This window comes from Lutzomyia longipalpis, chromosome 1 (assembly GCF_024334085.1).
Source record: "Lutzomyia longipalpis isolate SR_M1_2022 chromosome 1, ASM2433408v1".
NCBI classification, from domain to species: Eukaryota; Metazoa; Arthropoda; class Insecta; order Diptera; family Psychodidae; genus Lutzomyia; species Lutzomyia longipalpis.
In genome coordinates this window covers 22,880,178-22,897,359 of record NC_074707.1, presented here as the reverse complement: position 1 = coordinate 22,897,359, position 17,182 = coordinate 22,880,178, and the positions used below count along the sequence as shown (strand labels likewise).

At 36.4% G+C, this 17,182-nt stretch overlaps 2 protein-coding genes across 11 annotated transcripts in view; one reads left to right on the top strand and one right to left on the bottom strand.

Moving 5' to 3' along the window:
• Positions 1-11,152, top strand: part of LOC129797213 (inositol-trisphosphate 3-kinase B) — a 23,189-nt gene extending 12,037 nt beyond the window's left edge. For 2 of the 10 annotated variants that reach the window (XM_055839576.1, XM_055839577.1), the window contains exons 2-8: positions 708-790; positions 864-1,308; positions 7,967-8,143; positions 8,482-8,554; positions 8,664-8,932; positions 9,320-9,430; positions 9,522-11,152. In XM_055839576.1, coding sequence (XP_055695551.1) covers positions 880-1,308; positions 7,967-8,143; positions 8,482-8,554; positions 8,664-8,932; positions 9,320-9,430; positions 9,522-9,932 — 1,470 coding nt within the window. In that variant the 5' untranslated portion in view covers positions 708-790; positions 864-879 and the 3' untranslated portion in view covers positions 9,933-11,152. Of the gene's footprint in view, positions 1-635; positions 1,309-4,090; positions 7,355-7,375; positions 7,560-7,966; positions 8,144-8,481; positions 8,555-8,663; positions 8,933-9,319; positions 9,431-9,521 lie in introns of those variants that run through there. The other 8 variants (XM_055839572.1, XM_055839573.1, XM_055839575.1 and 5 more) reach the window with 7 other exon arrangements.
• Positions 11,136-17,182, bottom strand: LOC129797206 (open rectifier potassium channel protein 1). The gene is made up of 6 exons (XM_055839563.1): positions 15,520-17,182; positions 14,907-15,086; positions 13,566-13,687; positions 13,136-13,491; positions 12,907-13,054; positions 11,136-12,770 (listed from the first exon to the last, which is right to left on the bottom strand). Exons 1-6 carry the CDS (start codon positions 15,662-15,664, stop codon positions 11,238-11,240), a joined length of 2,484 nt encoding a protein of 827 aa, XP_055695538.1. The 5' UTR covers positions 15,665-17,182; the 3' UTR covers positions 11,136-11,237.

Genomic DNA, 17,182 nt, shown 5'->3' with positions numbered 1-17,182 from the left:
TTTGAAAAGTTTTTTATGTTATTATTTTATTAGTATGACAATCGAAAATCCCAACCAGATAAGAATAAAAAAAAATCCCAGAACTACATGAATAACCCTCACATATGAGAAGAATTGCAAAAGAAGTTCGTGTAATATTAGGGTGTATTTACTAGAGAAAAATCCCGCATAAATATAAATCAGTTTTGCACTCTCTCACTTGATATAATTTATTATAACTTAAATGCAAGTGATGCACATTTCGCGATAATTGTAACTGATTCTCGTCGCTCTCATTGCTTACAAAAGTCCTACAAGTTGGCAAAATTCTGACTTTTGGGTGGAGAAAAAAAAGTTTAAAAAAAACACAAAAGTGTTGGAGCAAAAAAGCGCAAATTGCTCTATTGATGTGAGATGATGCGGAGGTATTAAGAGAAAAAAAGAACATTGTATTGAAAAGTATCTTTGGCGAGAGAGAGAGAGAGGTGTGTCTTCACCTCTCAATTGAATTGATCATTTTAATTTGCACGAGATGAGACTCACATCGATGGAGAGAATTTGCGCCGAGAGTGATCGTTAAAGTGAATTTAATGACGAGCCTCAAGCTGCGATTAAAATGTTCATTTGGCACTCAATTGATTGATTGCACTTTCAAGCACAGTGGAGGGTGATTCTTGTACACCGTGTGCCAATGTGGAGATTACTGATTGAGCATTTAATTGATGTAGCACCTCAGAAGTTTGCTAATCAAGTGCAAAAGTGACCTAAATACCGGTGTTGTCGGAACTTTGTGAAGAGATTCAGTGATAAGGTTTGTTTTATTAAATAAGAAAGACAAGGGATAAGTAGATGCCAATTTGTTCCTGTCCTGTTGTTGTGATCAGTGAGGACTACGACAGGATGAGTTGCCGCGAGTTTCACTACAAAGATGGGGAATGTGTTAAGGATGTGGATAGTGCAGATATGGAGGAGGAACATGATGAGAAGTCTACATCGAGAAAAGCTCCATATACAAGAAAGAAAAGCTCATCGAATTTGTACAGAAAAGCAAATGCTACAAATGAGAAACCGAGATTTCTCATTGCTCATACGGGCCATTCAACTCATCAGACATCTCCTGGTAGTCTGAGGAAGCAACTTCTGTCCAGGCGAACCCCATCACCATCCTCAACTGTCAGTGCTAGCCTCTGCCCCGGATATGATCAATATCAAATGGCTCTTCTCGAGGTGCCAATGCCCAGAGATTTTGGAGATGCTTCAAGCGATGATCTCAGCTCAGAATGGGACTCCGATGCACCGGATAATCGATTCCCTGTCAAGGAAATTAAGGTTAAAAGACTTTCTAATTATCTTCCCGCGTATATGTGATTGCTGTAAAATAATCATGCCGCGTTCATTCCAATTAGTGGTGATTTTTATTCCATCCTCCTTGCGTGAATAAAATCACGCACATTCCCAAGCGCTAAATTGATCTTGTATAAGTGCCTTTAAACATTCAATTTACCTCTCCATTTTTTCCCATGTGTGTGGCCCATATTAATCCGGGTACAAATTCCCTCGACACTGCCCTCTTTCCACATATTCTGTATCTCATTTTTCCTTCAACATATACATCATCAACGATACAAAAGGGCATTTTTCTTGACAGACAGTCAGAGCAAAAAAAAAGCGTGCCAATGTTACTCATTTGTCTGGAAAGATGTTTAATATTTCATAAATATATTTAATCAAATGCTTCCGATCTACACGCTGAACTTTAGTCGTAGTCAGTTTGTTTATCTCATATACTCAGTTTCATGACTTTTTGGACATTTGAACGGGATAAATAGAGGTTTTGTCAGGCCCCTGATTTGAACTTATGTTTTAGTAGTACATTTTAGCTGTGTTTCTTTCAGACACAGCTTTTGTGTACCGAGCAAAATCGAAAGTCGTCAGATCGGGCTCAAACTTGGGATGAGCACGAATTAGGGTCCCCACATTCTAAAAAACGTATGCGCCAAAAAAAATTTTTTCCGGCCGGCCGGCCGTCCGGCCGGATTATAAACTTAAATTGCAAGAGAACGGTGATAGATAGAGACTTGCGGTAAACGGCAAAGTTTAAATATCGACCTGAAGAAATCCGATTATGAGGTCAAATCCACCCCCCCACTCCCCCGTCCGCCATTTTGAATAACCTCAAAATTTTGTTTTCGCTATATCTCAGCCGCTATTATAGCTAGAGGGCTGAAATTTTGATATGTTATAGGGGCCATCAAGAGATTTCCAACGATACCTCATTTTCGAAAATCGGTCAAGCCGTTTAGTCAATATGGCCGACACAATTTTTCATCGAAAATCGACCATAACTCGAAAACGGCTTGACCGATTTTGATCAACCCTGGGTCAAATGAAAGATCTCAACAAACCCTACAACTCTCTAGAACATCCGAAGTTTCAAAAGTGACCGCTAGGGGGCCAAAAATCAAGAACAAAATTTTCGATGAGTTTTCGATGAATATCTCGAAAACGCCATTATCGATTTGCTTCATTTTTTGATATGTTATAGCTGACTTCAAGACCTTTCAAACAAAAAAAAATTTATGAAAATCTATGGATCCGTTCTCGAGATATGGCCTTCCAAATATTTCTTAGGGTATGACTTTTCAACTTTCCCCGACTTTGCGCGTATTTAAATTAATTCGCGTTCTAGTTTGCTCTCACAAAATTGGTACACTGAAAGAAACACAGCTCCCGTAAGCTTGGTCAGCTTACCAGTACATTTACAACATGAATTCTATAGTTAAATAGGAAATAAAGAAAAAATGTACGGGTAAGCTGACCAAGCTTACGAGAGCTGTGTTTCTTTCAGTGTACCAATTTTGTGAAAGCAAACTAGAACGCAAATTAATTTAAATACGCGCAAAGTCGGGAAAAGTTAAAAAGTCATCCTCCAAGAAATCTTTAAAACGCCATATCTCGGGAACGGCTCCATAGATTTTCGAGTTTGAGCTATCGTTGGAAAGATCTTAACCTCAACTATAATATATTAAAATATGAAGTAAATCGATAATGGCATTTTCGAAATATTCGAGTTCGAAATTTTCGAAAATTTTGATTTTGACTTTAGCGCCTCTCGCGGTCATTTCTCGAACTTGCAATGTTCTAGACATTTGTAGGGCTTCACGAAACCTTTCATTTGCACTTGAGTTGATCAAAATCGGACTTGTAGAACCCGAGATATGACATGCCAACTTTGGAAGGCTATATCTCGAGAATGGAGACATAGATTTTCTTCATTTTTGGCATGGAGCTAGATAATATGGTCAGCTATAACATATCAAAAAATGAAGCAAATCGATAATGGCGTTTTCGAGATATTCATCGAAAACTCATCGAAAATTTTGTTCTTGATTTTTGGCCCCCTAGTGGTCATTTTTGAAACTTCAGATGTTCTAGAAAGTTGTAGGGCTTGTTGAGAGCTTTCATTTGAGCCTGAGTTGATCGAAATCGGTCAAGCCGTTTTCGAGTTATAGTCGATTTTCTATGAAAAATTGTGGCGGCCATATTGACTAAACGGCTTGACCGATTTTCGAAAATGAGGTATCGTTGGAAAGCTCTTGATGGCCCCTACAACATATCTAAATTTCAGATTTTTAGCTATTACAGGGGCTGAGATATAGCGAAAACAAAATTTTGAGGTTATCCAAAATGGCGGACGGAGGGGTGGGGGGTAAAATTTGACATCATAATCGGATGTCTTCCGGTCGATATTTAAACTTTGCCGTTTACCGCAAGTCTCTATCTATTACCGTTCTCTTGCAATTTAGCGTTAGGTTCCGGCCGGCCGGACGGACGGACGGACGGACGGACGGCCGGAAAAAAAATTTTTTGGCGCATACGTTTTTTGGAATGTGGGGAACCTAATTCGTGCTCATCCCAAGTTTGAGCCCGATCTGACGACTTTCGATTTTGCTCGGTACACAAAAGCTGTGTCTGAAAGAAACACAGCTAAAAGATTCTTGCTTTATCTATCTTTACATATTTCTAGAGAAAAAAGTTCACAACATTTCCCTTTTCTTTTTTTTAAATACACAAACATCTGTTGGTAGATTTTAAAAGAACAAAGCTTCAAATGTTCTTTTATTATTAAAAAAAAACATGATTAGGTATATAAAAAGGTTTTAGTAAAAAAGACTTATAAATATTGTTTTACATCAAGAATTAGTATATAGCAAAATTGATAGCTATAAATAGAATCTACTAAATTGTGTATTAGGCAGAAGAATAAATTCTGAATAATTTAAATTGATTAAAATAAATTGGGACAATTTTTCTCGTATATATCAATCAAATGCGTAAGAGCTAAAATTTCCACTCTCATTTGTGATTCACTCGGACAAGGAGGGCAGCGAGCTAGACTTGATGTGTTATGAAATTTGTAAAGAATTCAAGATTTGTGTGTTCCACCACAATAAAAAGGTGACGCTATTGACGTCAATATGGGGAGCTAATGCGACAAACAACTGGTTTAAATAGGGATTCCTCGCTTAAAGATTTTTTTTTAGCATAAAATGTAGAAACCGCGAAACGATCACATTTCCATACGAGCATCTCCACTTTTCAGGCATTTTTCCATGAGGTGGTTTATCTTGTTGAATCTTATAGTCTTTTCTATCCCGTGTGCGTTCTCCACCTCGCTCGCGTGGATCGCAATGAGGAAATTCAAATTTACCACCTATTCAGAAAGATGTTGCCGCCAACGATGTCGCTGTTTTGTCCTCTCTCTCTGTGTTTGGCGTAATTTTCTGTTTACAATTGGTGATGTCTTATCGGGTACAAATATGTAAAAACTACCGTATATGTATATATTGTGCGAATCTACGTCGAGGTATTTTGTAGTGTGATCTTATCAAATGGTATTTGTGTGGAATTTCTCATCAAAAATCCACACACCACAAATTGGCGATATTTCGCACATGAATTTATTCCTTTATCACGTGAATCGATGAATTTTGTTGCCACTCTCGCACTCGCATTGCCCATTCAAGACACATTTAATTTCTATCGAAAATTCGCAACTCCTTATCTCCGTCTTCGCAACTCTTTTACTTTGCGAAAATAACCATTTACAGAGCTTCTCTTCTTTAATTCAGAGATTTAATCAGCACAGCTCACCCAAGGTGGATCATTCAGACAAAAAAGAGGACTCTGCACTTTAAATATGGTTCAATGAACTCCAGACAAAACATATACCTACATATATCTTGATAAAATCACAGTCAATTTTAAGTGGCAATTAAAATACCATTTAATTAATGATCATCTTTAAAATGTGTAAAAAAAATGTAAAGTGCTATCGATCGTATTTGGCAAAAAGCCCCTCATATGTAATATAGCAAAGAGATTGATAGCTTTCAATAAACATTAACACAAAGTCATTGAATTGAAATTCAACAGAGATCTCCAAACACTATAAAAGCAAATGGTTCTGAATTATGTTTTTTTTCGTACACTAGCGCGGTTTATGTTGGAAAAAATGGAAGATAAATCCTAAACAAGTATCCGAAAAAAGTGTTACATTGATGTTTACAATCTCAAATGTTGATCTTAAATCATTTGAAATGTGTACAATTAAATAAATATTAATGCGAGAGATATAATCTTGAGTTAAATTTGCTTCCTTTTGATCGCACCGAAAAATCTTGTTTTTGCAAATTTCAAGTTAAATTCAATTTTAATTTCCTCTTTTTCTGCGTGAAGAATTTGTCATTCATAACTTTATCTAAAAATGAAAATTGGATCAAAATAATGGTACCAATGTGGCTGGCACTTAATGCGTGCGTAAAGTGATAAATTGCATGATATGAAGAAAATTGTAAAGGAAAAAGGCATATAACAAGCCGAATAACATACAAATTGTCGCGATGTGTGCAGCACATTGCAAAATGGAGAGAACAACTATCAGTGATCGCGAGGCAAGTGTCCCTTTTTGGGGTCCCGTCGGAATCATCGAACCAAAATGAATTGGTAATTTCTTTTACCGCATTTGCTCTGCACCACGTAAATTTTGCGGCAGCTTCGGAAAACATGTCAATTCACATGTATGTGCAATAATGTATGCTTCCAGATGAGCCGAATAAAAAAAAGAGCAGCAATCGCAAAAAGATCCGCATGAAAATATGCACTAAAAATTAACCGATTCTCACCGTCACCCAGTCTCAATGATCGCAATAAATTTAAGCTCTCCCAGTGAGATCACGAAAAGGGGGAAAATAAATTAATCAATTCCCACCAGTTGAGAATGCCATCAAGAAAGTCTTGTTCAACATACAATATAAATTAATTACAACAGCGCAATTGTCATCATTTGTGTGCACGATCATAAAAGAGGTGGATCAACATTTCATGGAGATACGAAAAGAGCGTCAATGAGAAAATGCAGAGAATTGCATGCAATTAACATTCTCATTAAATTAAGTTTAAGTCCAATGCAATGGAGTCAATTTCTTAAAGAGGCGAATAAGCGTCTTGTAAATTTGGACTGAACAGTGAACACATCTATTGGACAGAACTTTATTTTAAAGTTAAATTAAATTTAAGTCTTTTAAACGGTGTATTTTATGCTTTTCACTTCATTCGTTTTGAGAAGCATAAAATAAACGTCACAGAATATTTATCTATCGACTTACAAATTAAAATTATAAATTAAATTATTATTATAAATTAAAATTAAAAATATCTAATTTTGCACATAAACCTTCAAATCTTTAAAATTGGAATAAATAAAATGAATCTAAAATTAAAGATAGGTAAAGATAAGCTACGACAAAATGTGTTTATGCGGTGCTCTTGTGATATCATTTTCCGCTGAATTAATCGCAAATTGAAAACAATGAACGATCCACTTGTCTTATATTTACGCGATACGATAAGCAATCAATCAATTTTTCAATTATATAGATCTACTATGTACACTTGGGTAAAACGAAAAGAACTCGATATGATTTTATTTACTTTCCTGGCATTAATATGTACGAGAATATATAAAAGCAAGCTCACATACAGTGCAGTGAGGTGAAAAATATGATTAGGGAGTTTTCTTGATAAAGTTAGTATAGGTACATGGCATGAGTCCAGTTAATAGCCCCTAGTGTAGTTCACGTGTCACGTAATGTGGAGAAGGCACTCCACAGCCGTGTTTGCTATATTGAGAAATATCTGTGCAGAGTGTCGGTAGCAAATTAGCAAATGTTTTGACATGCGAAATTTGTAATTTCAATTTAAAACTCGCAAAAGGGGGGCATACGGTGTGCATTTTGCGATTGGTGGGAAGTACAAGAGAATGGAGGCACGTGTCGAATGGCATGCTGTGGAAGGAGTGTACTGTACATCATTAGTAAGCTTATTACGGTGGAGCAATAAAAAAAAATACTGCGGAAAGTCAATCAGTGCACTTGGTAGCTCCATCCATGGGCCTTTTATAGGCATTTATATATGGCAATTTATTGTGTGTACTTTGTGTGAAGTACAATTATTTTATTGGAATCTCTGGCAAGTCTATGGCAGCGAGTGAGATATCAAAGTAAATGGTATCACCTTGGGTAAGATATATCGCGCATGAGCCATTCTGGCTGCAAGTGCATTTCTTACTGCAACATCCACTTCTCTCTCCCTTGAGCTTTTATTTTAAATGCGACAATATCTGTGGTCCTTCCTTTTATGGATGCATCGAAAAATGTATCTTTCGACCATCAAAATCTTATGCTAAAATATATTTTTCCCCACACTGAACTCTCATGATGCGAATTAATTGTCCCCCCGTTGGCATATTTGTGTTAATCGAAAAGACGAAAATAATCAATTTTATTGGTGTTGCATGTCAAGTGAAGTAAATTGATTAATTTCTGCTCTCAATTGAGTGGGGTGCATTAAAAAGAGAAAAAATATGAAAAGTCCCATAATAAACTCAAAATGGCAGTACATTAATTACATTTTCCTATTCATATAGCCATCGGGATGGCGCAAATTGCGCAACATTGTCCAGTGGACGCCATTCTTCCAAACATACAAGAAGCAGAGGTATCCTTGGGTACAGCTCGCAGGACACCAAGGCAACTTCAAGGCGGGCCCTGATCAAGGAACAGTATTAAAGAAACTTTGTCCCAAGGAAGAGATGTGTTTTCAGGTAAGGTCATCACCACCAACAATTGCTTAAACAACAACTTGATCAACATTAAAGCTCCCTAATGAAAATTTATGACATCGAAGCGTATCTTATTGCAAATGTAGTATTTTCTGCAAACTTTAATTACCTTTTAAAAATTGGTAAAAGTAATTTCGGGTCGTTGTAGAAATATTGAAAACATTATTTCTTATCTACTTAATCAACATTTTTATGATTTTTATTTTATTTAGTTACTTTTAACTGATCGATATTTTATTATTATGTATTTAAAAGCGATTAAGATAGAAAAATACATTTTATGATCAAACTAAAAATTTTAAATCTTTTTCTTTGTTCAGATTCTCATGAAAGACGTCCTGCGACCATATGTTCCGGAATACAAAGGGCAAGTAACGAGCGATGATGGTGAATGTGAGTATTTTCCGCATTATTCTTAAATTCCCCCCAGAAAATATCACTTTTAAGCTGTATAAGAAAATATAGGAAAACTCACAATAATAATTCTGTTTATTCAACATAGTTTACCTTCAACTACAAGATCTGCTGAGTGACTTTTACCAGCCGTGCGTGATGGACTGCAAAATTGGCGTACGAACTTATCTGGAGGAGGAGCTATCGAAAGCCAAAGAGAAGCCCAAGCTGCGGAAAGACATGTATGAGAAAATGATCCAAATTGACCCGAGTGCTCCCACGGAGGATGAGAATCGTGTCAAAGGTGTCACAAAGCCACGGTACATGGTATGGCGAGAAACGATCTCAAGTACGGCAACACTTGGCTTTAGGATAGAGGTGAGCTATGCAACAAGCTTCTGTGTAACCTGCTAATTGGCTAGGACATGGTTGAAAGTCCACGTGTATTGTCCGGTGTGGATGAATTATCTTTCTCACGATTTTTCGCCCCATAATGTAAGAGCCTGTAAAAAAGTGAAGGTGGAAAGTTCAAGCATTGTAGAGAAATCGTGAGTTAATTGTTTCCGACTAATGAACAACTTGGGTGATCACCCTCATATGTACTGGATTGTTGGAATGTGCGTGCGTGTATGTTGTTGGTTGGATTCCGGTGTCTCAATAGAAATTCCAAAACGCACCCAATTCTTTTATCCATTGAATTGTAAGGAATTTCGACAGTGGAATTGATTTTCTCTTTCAATTTGGCTCTTTTTCTGCATTCGGTAGGGTATCAAAAAGGCTGATGGTACGAGCTCGAAAGACTTCAAAACCACAAAGTCACGGGAACAAATTCTGCAGTCATTCAGAGACTTTGTTGAAACTTTCCCACACGCCGTGGTAAGTGGTATACCTACATTTTTTATTATAATAAATTTTATTCCTACATAATATTCAAAATTATATAATTTTTAAATATTAATCGTTTTAGCCAAAATATATTCACCGTCTAAAAGCAATTCGAGTGACACTTGAGTGCTCAGAATTCTTCAAATCTCACGAAGTGATTGGGAGCTCACTTCTCTTTGTCCACGATCGCACACAAGCTAGCATTTGGCTGATTGATTTTGCCAAGACAATCCCTTTACCGTCCAATGTTAAAATTGATCACAACAACAAGTGGAAGGTGGGAAACCACGAGGATGGCTATCTCATTGGCATCAACAATCTCATTGACATTTTTACGGAACTTGAGGCCCACCTTGCCTCGCCGATTGCCTCTACGAGTCCTCAAACACCTTCTGTCATGTCTCTCGTGGATCGCATTCCTATCCTATCACTCTCATCGGAGAACGACAACACCAGCAATAATAATAACAACAACAACAATGACACCATGTAGCATGTAGCAATGACTCCCAAGGCTCAATGGGTCCCAGAAAGGCTCTCCAATAAGACACACAGATTTAGAAAATTAGATTTGAGCCCATATAATAGACTCTTGCAATTTCAAAGCTCTTTCTTTACATACTGTGCAAATACCCTCATTATATTCCACCCAATATGATGCATTTCCATCATCTCAGTACTCGTATCTCTGCACATATGTATATGTATTGTGTAATCATGCGAAAATTGCTAGCTAAAGGAAACTCTTGAGGCAAAATTTTAGTGCATAAGTTATGCCATATTTAAGCAATATGTAATTTCTTTTAGTGCCGCCCGCGTGGAAATTGATTTTCCCCCTTTTATTAGGAATGTGGTGTAAGAAAATGTAAGAAAAAAAAGAAATATCTCGATATTGGAGCATTTTTTCCTATCTCATTCACTTTTTTTTAGCAAAAGTATAGGTAGTTTATAAGACGCGATATTTAGTTCACGCAGTAATACAATATGAGACTGATGTATCACATTATTATCAACTTTTTATACGTTTCCCCCTTCGTTAGTAATTCCACTGATCGATGCAGGATCATCATTCTTATTAGTTTTCTCATTCCACTATTCTGTATAAAATTAATTCAAATTATACCTACATAATATTTTTCTACTATTTTTGCTAAATTGATATCTTAGCAATGCATACACCTATTATTATATAGTCGTAAGATCAGTATCTAAATATTTATATTATGTATAAATAATCGAGTAGCGAAAATATTGGCATATTAAATTAATTTGATCAGAAATTGTAACGGACAAAAAAATAAATTTTGGTCAGTTGTAATTAAATTCTTAAGTAAAAAAAAGAAAAACTGCCTTGGAGACAAATTTAGTAACATTAAACGGAAAATTATTGAAGAATATGCTGAATTACAACACAATGAAAATCCCGGAAAATCCAATAAGCAAAATGCAGTATAATCATAACACAGATTGTCTTTAAAAAAATGTGCCAATATTTTTCGTACTGTACCTACTCTATTTGTGAATAAAATGAATACATACTTTTTAGAAATACTTCCAATTTTTGCATATATTATGTAAGACATTGGCCAATAGGAAAAGTTTGTTCAATTTCTAATAGATAAAATAAGAAATAAAAAATAATAAATGAATATAGCTATATGTATAATTAAATGAGAAATAAATAAAATTGTACATAGACATTTTCAAATAATATATATTTCATCTTATTTTTATACAAATCTTTGAGCATGTTCGAGGATTACTACCTTCTTGTCTTTCTTTTTACCTAACAATTTGACTATTTTGGATCTGTGGCCTCACTTTTCTTCCTTTCCGTGAGACTCGTGAGACTTGCGTGGCGAGACGTGCCAAGGCGCGACGTTACGGCAGAACGCCAAATGGAACTGGGTTTGGGTATAGGTCCAGCTTCAGACTGAGTTGATTGCTGCCGCGCCAGAGGACTTGGTCTAATGGAGATTTTTCGCGCCACAGGTGGGTTGTGGATGGAGGAAGAAGAGGAGGCATTGCTGATTGGTGGTGCCTGACCAGGAGGTACGCTGAGTGCAGATGGACGGACACTAAAGCGGCGTCTAATGGGCTGGGGTGAATCGATGGAATTATAGGGTGGAGGGCGTATTTCTGAGATCATTGCCTCGGACTGACGACGTGGGCGACTGTACAGCGTTGGTCGCAAGGATCCGCGTCGTCGATCGGATCGAATGGATGATATTGAGTCACTGTTGTCAATGGAAGCGTTTCGCTGGAAAATAGTCATCAATGATGGAATTTTGGGTGGTGTAGCAGGTTCGAATTTATGCCGAACTGGTGGTGGTGTTTCCAAATCTGATAGAGCCGCCTTTGTGTGTATAACTTCCAATGCTCTTATGAGGTCAGCAATTGTTGTCCTCTCGAGTACATTTGAATCCGCATCCTTCCCAGGAAGAGCCGATGTGAAATTGCTTGGTCGACGACTGGCTGCTGTATTGAGGAAAGTACTCATCGGTGTACTCCTCTCAAAAGGCACGGTGTACTGATCTCTGGCAGCTTCAGGATCATCTCCAGTCCAATCGGATCCAGCTGCAAAACTCATAGCTCTCTTGCGGAAATTCTTAAAACGACCCAAAAGTGATTTATTCGTAGCTGATGGTGGAATGTCGATTGGCATCGTAATAGCCAGGCTATTTGGCAATTCCATTGCTTTCTTCTCTATCCCGAATGATCTTTTGTACAAATCATTCTTCTGGGATCCCGATCTGAGACGAAGAATTCGCGGATCGCTGTTATTGCTCCACGTCCACTCGTAATTCTCATCAGAGGTTTTCGTGTAGAATTGTGTAGCAACCTCTGATGCTGTTCTATTTCTTCTGGGATGTGCTGATGGTCCCGATATACTCATACTTCGTTCAGAAGTAGGTAGAGACCATCCAGACCATGTGCGCTCACTTGCTAGAATCTCATTGTCTGAGAACCCGTGAATTCCTCCTCCCATTTCATGGAGACTGTGCCGATCATCATCAGGATCCCTGTACTGTCCCAGTGCTGTTACTAGTTGTGCCAGTAGCTCTCCAGTCTGATTGGCTGATTTCACGCCTTCAAATGTTCTCTTTCTATCAATCTTCGCCAAATCTGTATCTGATTGTGTCCTATTGAGTGTCGTGGTACTCTGGGTGTTGAACATCTCTTCCACCTTTGTATACTGACTCTCGCTCATAGCGCGTTTCCTGCAGATAATAGACGGAGAATCTGGGCGGTACATTGTTAGCTCTGGGCAGGATTCCGAGCGATTCATATTAAATTGAAGGAATTTATCCGTTGGTTCTGAATACACCGGCTAAAAGAAAAAAAATGAGAATGCACAAAAATTTATTACTAAAGGGTTAATATGTCTCCCCCAAATATTGCCTACATTCAAGCGAAAGCGCAAGAAAATTGGCGGGAAACTTGAGTGGAAATCTAAAATATATTACTTTGAAATTCAGCATGTGTAACTCATTCAACATCTTCCTCAAAAAGCCTATATCTTTCGTCACCCCATTCCAAACACGACTCTGTGTTTCTTTGAGACTGAGAGCAAGTTTGTGCTCCAGTTGCTTCACTCGCCGACTCTGGTAAGCCCTTGAAAATGCAAAAATAAATTCAATTAGCTCCTCCCGAGCGATTAGCACGGCACACGGGAAAATGTGGAAAAATTCTCACTTTACGAGGAATCCCATGATCATCAAGACGTAGCCGAGGCCAAAGACAAACCAGAATATCACGAAGACTTCATACAGAATAAAATAAATTCCAAACACCCTCTCTTGATAGGGTTGAAATGTACATGCATAGTCACCAAACCCAATGGTGGTCAATGTAACAAAGGCATAGTAGACGCTGACGGAGTAGGGCCAATCTTCGAAGTACGTGAAGAGGCATGCCGGCAGAAAAATAAATATTAGCATTCCCGGTATAAGATAGAGCGTAACCTGAGCGATTAAACTCAATTTCATTGCCACATAGTGCTTATTTGTTGATTTCTTGTATTGCTTGTAGCGATTGTGGAGTTTACTAAACTGCAATGGCAAATTATTTATCAAACATTAAATTATCTTCAGGGAAATTGATAAAATTCCACTGCAGAACTCACCGTTTTCCCAAAGAAATTTCCAAGAGTCGCAAGCGTAATCACATTGATAGGAAGACCAATGATAGCATAGAAGATCATAAACATTCTTCCAAAAGTGCTGTTGGGAGATATATTTCCATATCCTAAAAAAGAAGGATTCATATTCTTTTTTATTAATTTGTTGTTTGTTAGTTATTTTTCAATATCTAAAAATTTTGATTCTATACTAAAATAATTCAATAATAAATTCTGTGTGATAAACATGTTATAAATTGCGCATCATCATAATAATGCATGATAGATGAATATTGTGTATACGCAAATAATTTGCATTTATTATACCAATGCTCGAGCTAACGCTAGAATATTTACAATGCGCAGAAATTTGAATAAATTAATAAATAAATAAAATCAATTTGTAAAGGGAACTAAAAGATTTTTTTTTGTTGTGATCCAAAAAAAAATTAAAAACTCTACACTTTTGAAAAAAATGGGAAAAAGTAGTTCCGAAAGGAATGTGAATCAATTAATTAATCTTCCGCCAGCCATGACTGCAAAATCTGGGGTATATGATCGATCCAGGAGCCCAAAGTCTTTTATGCAAATTAAGCAAATTCATGTGCCAAAGGTTTAATTAACTTTTTGGTATACCTACTCCAAGTTTTTTGTCGATTTCATTGAAAAAAAAACTATTTTGTAAAAGAATATTTTCAAAAACATTTTTGTACATAATTTTCAAAAAAAAATTTTTTTAATTACTTTCTTTTTGAGATGAATTAGAGAATTTATATTTAAATATAAATTGGGAGTATTTTCCCAGAAAGAAATAGAAAACCAAGGAAAAAAAGCTGTGTCTGAAAGAAACACAGCTAATAAGTTAAGTCATTTCCCAAAGATCTACCTCTTGGGTCTGTCACAAAAACCCTTCATGGTCTATGGAGAGTTAAGGACTACACAGAATTGAAAAAAATATTTTTGTTCAAAAGTTTTGTTCTTTTTTTTTTGAGCAACATAATTCACTTTCCTTTTAATAATTTTCAGGTACAACTATCAAAAGACTAATAAAAGACAAACTGATGCTTATACTTCCTTTACTTTCCCCAGACAAGAATACTAGGGGAGCTTAAGTATGTGATACTATCTATTTATTCATTACCTTATCACCTTATCGTTTTGTGTTTGAAGCATGACGTTAAGATTTATTATTTTATTGTATTCTCTATAATGTATATAAAGTTACGACGTTCATGTATAGTAAATTTTCTTAATACGTATTAAGTAAGATTTGAAGAAAGCACAGTTTCCAGAATTAGAAATTTTTTTTTACTATAAATTTGTAGTTGGGGATAAATTTAGACATACCAACAGTGGAGATAACCGTGAAAACAAAGTAGAACGAGTGATAGAATGTCCATACGTAGGGATCCAGGTATTTATCTTCTGTGTAATTCGTCACTGGTTTCTCACAGTATACGGAAATCTTTTCCAAAAGCTCATGCTGAAGTGTTCGATTGTAGGGCGCTAAATATTCTACGAGGAGTTCTGAAGGAAATATATTTTAAAAAAAATTATAGATGAAGAATTCTCCTGCGAAATTAAGTGCGTTGAGGGAGAAAAAAACTCTAAAGAATTATATTTTCAATTTAGTCGAAGGTTGACTATTAAACCTCATGCAATTATGTATTTTGCAGCGATCATAACAAAAAAAAACTCCACATTGCTGCGCATGATGAAGAAAAATAAATTGTATGAGGTTTAATGAGGAGCAACACAGTACTGCACAGGGTAAGAAATCTGGATATTTCCTGAGAATTATCGCAAAATCTAATACCTACAATGCGTACTTCGCGAAATGGGATTAAGGTGGTCTTTCTTATCGCAATTTGCGATATGAAATGAATAAAATCAAATAAGGTCAATCAAAATGCGACAAATCTTGCACTCTAATCACTTTGTTAGAGGAATCAATCAATACCATTGACATCGATACGATCTTGAAGAGCTTGAACGCGCCGCTCTGTTTCCAACTCCTGCTCCAACGTGTAGAAAACACTGGCACCAAAAAATAGGTAAGACACGTAGAATGCTAGCATTGCTAGCCACTGCTTTAGGGACATCATTTTCACAAAGTTCCTTTTTGAGATCTCCCTTCAGTCAGTTATGAAAGTTTGAACACAATGTCAAGGTGAACGAAAAAGCGATCACACAAAATTAGTTTAGACACTGAAGAGTAATTTATTGTCTTTCTCTTCTTTATTAAATTTTTTTCTAATCCCCCAAAAATTTCCTCAAAATTGGTATGTTCTGTCCACGTAGCAATTTACACCTCTGATCATCACGTATTGAAGTGATTGAGTGCGAGGTGATCGTATAAGGAGCAAAATTGCAGCAAATTGTTGCTTGTTCCCACCCACTCACTTACAATTCGATTATTGTAATCTCCTTTGAGCATATGTATACACAAGTTTTATATTAATTTATTAAAATATTTAAATTGTCCTAGCGGGAAAAAATTAAAAATTCCTGAATGAAAATAAAAACACACAGCACAAAATTATGAATTATTTATCCATACGATCGCGAAGATCATTGAGAAAAGTTGCTGCAACTGTATTGTTGCGCTTTGTCTCACTGCACTTTATCAATGAATTTTGTCTTAAAATATGCACGGAATTCTTGTTAAGAGAAAATCTTTGTGAAAAATTTGTATTTAAAATTTTTTCCACGTTAATTTTTTCTCTCCATAGGCCTCATTTAATTGGAAACTTCCTTGCTTTTCTCACAAAGTATAGTAGAACAATTCTAAATACTCTGCTGGTTGCGTGTAAATTCCAATGATATTTTCGTCAAGATCGTGCCACAAATTTGTAATTCACACCAATAATGTTCATTTCGGGTAGATCAAGTTGAAGAAGCAAAAGTAGCAAGAGGGTTTCCGTGAAGAAGAGGATTTTCACAATTTTCGCTAAGTCCACAAGTGTCTTAGAATATTCCATTCTATCGGATAATCACACGGTGTGAATGTTCTCATTAAAATCTCACTTATCCACAACAATTTAGTATTTCTCCCAGCAATATTCTCCCGCAATGTTAATGAATCAACTCGATCAACAATCCTTATTTGTCATAGCATGGTGTCTTCTCCGTGGAGTTTCTTGTGATCTATGCGATCTCCCACTGAGCCTCTGCACTTTAGTTTATTACAATAAATTCAATTACACCACTCTCTGCCAGGATGTGTCTCCCCGCGGTGGACTTTTCTCCGTTCCACAATTTATCATATGGGGCACAATTGATGTGATAGGTTGTGCAATAAAGTACACACAAATTATTATCACTGAATGATCGTTATAAAGGGGAAAATGAGAAATAATTCGAATTCTTCCCTTTCGATGTGAAGCACAACTCTCATTTCTTTTTTAAATAGAGCATTAATACACTTTCTCCTTTAATACAAAAAAATCACTTATCCCTAAATCGCACATGGATGAGCACAAATCTTTCCAATAAAATGACAATTTTATAAAAGAAGAAAAGTCGATCTTCTCGAAGGAAATGGCATCGCTTTTGGGGTTCTGATTTTTTTTTAGATGTGCGATCGCACTGAGAACTGGCCACAGACTGACCGATATTAAATA

Coding starts and splice junctions, on each gene's coding strand:
- LOC129797206 (XM_055839563.1), bottom strand. CDS start 15,664: ATGATGTCCCTAAAGCAGTGGCTAGCAATGCTAGCATTCTACGTGTCT. Junction 13,055..13,135: donor ATCATGGGATTCCTCGTAAA/GTGAGAATTTTT, acceptor TGCATTTTCAAG/GGCTTACCAGAGTCGGCGAG. Junction 12,771..12,906: donor TACACATGCTGAATTTCAAA/GTAATATATTTT, acceptor TTTTTCTTTTAG/CCGGTGTATTCAGAACCAAC.